Genomic DNA, 3429 nt, shown 5'->3' with positions numbered 1-3429 from the left:
CATGAATATATGTTTTTAAATGGAGCAGCAAAACATCTTCAAAAATCACCAGACACAAACATCTTATAAAATGTTTATCTGGGTTTTTTTTCAAGCAAAAATGCTTTCCCCATAAATATGTATTTTAAGCAGCTGATTTGACTTTGGCTTTAAACAAAAATATGGGACGCCAAGTGTAAAATGTGACCCATCATATTGAAACAAGGATTAATTCAAATTTGGTCAAAATGACCTCATTACATTTTCAGATTCTTGGCTTTAAATGCTATATTTTGATACCTGGCTCATTCTGATATCTTAATTAAATCCATATATATGACTTAATTTGTCTTGTTGGTTACAATAATACATAAATATTTTGGTCTGAATCCTAATTTTATGTCATTTTAATGAGGAATTTTTGATGTCCTTTTAAAGAAGAAACCTCAAGTTATATTTGAAAACTGAGATTTCCTAGCTGAAATGAAACAAAACTTTGCTAGCTCACATTGAAAATCTCAAAATATATGACTTAATTTGTCTTGTTGGTTACAATAATGCATAAATATTTTGGTCTGAATCCTAATTTTATGTAATTTTAATGAGGAATTTTTGATGTCCTTATAAAGAAGAAACCTCAAATTATATTTGAAAACTGAGATTTCCTAGCTGAAATGAAACAAAACTTTGCTAGCTCACATTGAAAATCTCAAAATTTTAAGGCGTTTTTCCTCAAAATCAGGTTTTTTTGTTGCTACTGCTCAAAAAATGCTTGAAATTTTTGTTTTGTGATTATATTTCAGACAGGTTCATTTAAATGATACATTGATATGGCATTTATTCATTAAGTTTTGACAAAATGCAATTTTTGCGAATGTTTTAATCAAAACACTATATTGGCCTATTTCTCCATATCCAACTTGTAGACTTAATCCTCGTTTCGATGTGATGGGTCACAAATAAAATGTTAAAAAGTTTCACTGACACATTTTTCATTATTTAGCTCACTTTCAGTGTGATAAAAATCTCTAGAGATTTAGGATTAAATATATTTTTTTAACATTTAAATTTAACATTTTGTTAAAATTAACGTAATATAAGAACAGTGAGCTAAATAATGAAAAAATGTTAGTGACATTTTTTAACATTTCGTTTTATACTTGGCGCCCCACAAAAATATGTAGTTTTAACTCATGGTCTGATTTTAATAACACTTATTTTTGCATTTATTACATTTTGCCTCCCACTGGTCTAACTCCAAACCCTGCCATGCTGCCCTCGCTCCTAACCTGCTCCCTGCTGACTTCCTGTTTCCTGACATCTTGTTTCTCTTTACCAGAAGACAACAGCGTCTCACTGTTGGAGCTGATTGGAGATCCTCCTCCAGATGAAATCCCCAAGGTTGAAGGACCGAACAACAACCCCGGCTACCTCTTTGGTCCAGACACCAACACGGGTCAACTGGCTCACGCCCACTTCCCAGGCTCATTCTACAGAAACTTTGCCCTCATCTTCAACATGAAACCCACGTCTGACAACGGTGGAGTCCTCTTCTCCATCACAGATCCCTCACAGGAGATCATTCATGTGGGGGTTAAACTTTCAGCTGTGCGGGGAGCCAAACAGGACATTATTTTTTATTACACTGAACCGGGCTCAGAGCAGTCCAAAGAAGCAGCCAGGTTCCAAGTGCCCTCCATGACGAACATGTGGAACTGGTTTGCTATTTCTGTGAAGGACGACAAGGTGATGTTGTACCTTAACTGTGATGGAGAAACTGAAGTGAAAAGCATTGAGAGGTCCACGGATAATCTGGATCTGGAGCTTGCTGCTGGGGTCTTTGTTGGTCGGACTGGAGGGTCTAAACCTGACAAGTTTGAGGTGAGAACACAAGCTTAGACTGACTGTAGTTACTGTAACACTTTGATAATGAACTACCTGCTGTACAGATAACAATTCATCTTGTAGTAGAAAGAAACTYATGTTTTTCTGCAGGTTAAATGACTCCTGCTGTGTGAAACTTTGGCAAAGTAGACTTTAGTGTTTTGATTTCCCATTGGTATGCTTATTATATGAAGCATTTCAGCTGAATTACTCTCATGTGATGTTTTTGCTTCAACTTTGACACCAAATCATAACAAACATGTCTGCATCCCACAGGGATCCTCCTGTAAAAGACCTCACATTTGGATTTTAATTAACACAAGTCAGTTGACTATTCTACGTACCAACTACAACTGCTGACCTCAAACGATGGGGGTTTCTTAGCGCAGCAGAAGTGCACTGTGATACTCGGTGCTTATGTCAACAATAAATTACATTTTTCTCTTGGTAAAATGATTTTGTTAAAAGCACAAAGCTACGAAACATGTACTTTTGGCAGAAATTAATAACATATATCACAACATTAAAGTTCCCCAATGAATCAGCATTTTTAAAGCCCTATGTAATCATAAAAATGAATTTTACTCAAAATTAAAATCATGCAAATCTTAAGTTCCCAACAYGAAAAAGATTTRTYACTGCAGATAAATCTTTTTCATGTTGGGAACTTAAGATTTATGAAGAGGATCTAAAGAAGTATGATTAAAAAAAGAGAGACAATGGACAGAAAAGGTCTTGTGTGACTCAAAACAGCCATTAAAACCCTTTAGAATGAAAGAGTTGAAATATCAAAGAGCCATTTATCTTCAAAGTTCTGCTAAAAATCCATTTGCCGCTTTACTCGGGACATAAATGTGTCTAAAAACTCAACTTCAAATAACACACCAGCGGAGACACAATGACTAATGACTCTTTGATAGCCAGGGAGATAACATCCATGCTATCAGGGAGCGTTTCCTGTGTGGGAGCTCCCAACAGATTTTGTTGTTGAGGCAAAAATATTGGTGCTTAAGCAGAAAGACGCTAAACCAGAGACTTCAATGATCCCAGTTTTTTTAGTAGAGACAGGGGAATTCCCTGGGATGATTAGAAAACCCATAGCAACATGTTCAGAGACAAACAGCTGCATTTATATGGATGTCTGTGTGTTTGAGTGTGTGGACAGGTTTTTCCTACAATGTGGGGAAAATTCTTCCCTAAAAACCAATCTCGTTTGGACCAAAGTGCATTGTGGGGACCAATGCCCGGTCCCCACGGGTCCAAATGCAAATTATGAGTGTGGGGTTAGGTTTAGGACCAAGGTTTAGGTTAGTTTTAGGTTCAGGTACCTGTGAGGTTAAATTTAGGGTAAATGGTCTGGGTTAGGATATAAGGTATAAAAAAATGAATGGAAGTCAATGCACGGTCCCCACGGGGTTCAAGATTTGATTTGATTTGATTTGATTTATTGATTCAACAGGAAAAGATTACTTAATTAATTGCTGTTTTACAGCAGGTTCCTGTTCTGCAGCACATAAAACACTCAGAATTACAGCATCACAATCACATCATTATACACCATAGACA

At 36.2% G+C, this 3429-nt stretch overlaps 1 protein-coding gene across 1 annotated transcript in view; it reads left to right on the top strand.

Moving 5' to 3' along the window:
- Window positions 1-3429, top strand: part of LOC106522253 (collagen alpha-1(XVIII) chain) — a gene marked incomplete in the record, with an annotated part of 37754 nt that overhangs the window by 8337 nt on the left and 25988 nt on the right. Inside the window, 1 exon segment of the mRNA XM_014015194.1 lies at window positions 1319-1860. Within this exon segment, the coding sequence (XP_013870648.1) occupies window positions 1319-1860 (542 nt within the window).

Source organism: Austrofundulus limnaeus, unplaced genomic scaffold, assembly GCF_001266775.1.
Source record: "Austrofundulus limnaeus strain Quisiro unplaced genomic scaffold, Austrofundulus_limnaeus-1.0 Scaffold125, whole genome shotgun sequence".
NCBI lineage: Eukaryota > Metazoa > Chordata > Actinopteri > Cyprinodontiformes > Rivulidae > Austrofundulus > Austrofundulus limnaeus.
The sequence above is the reverse complement of the archived record's forward strand: the minus strand, read 5'-3'. Positions and strand labels throughout refer to the sequence as shown.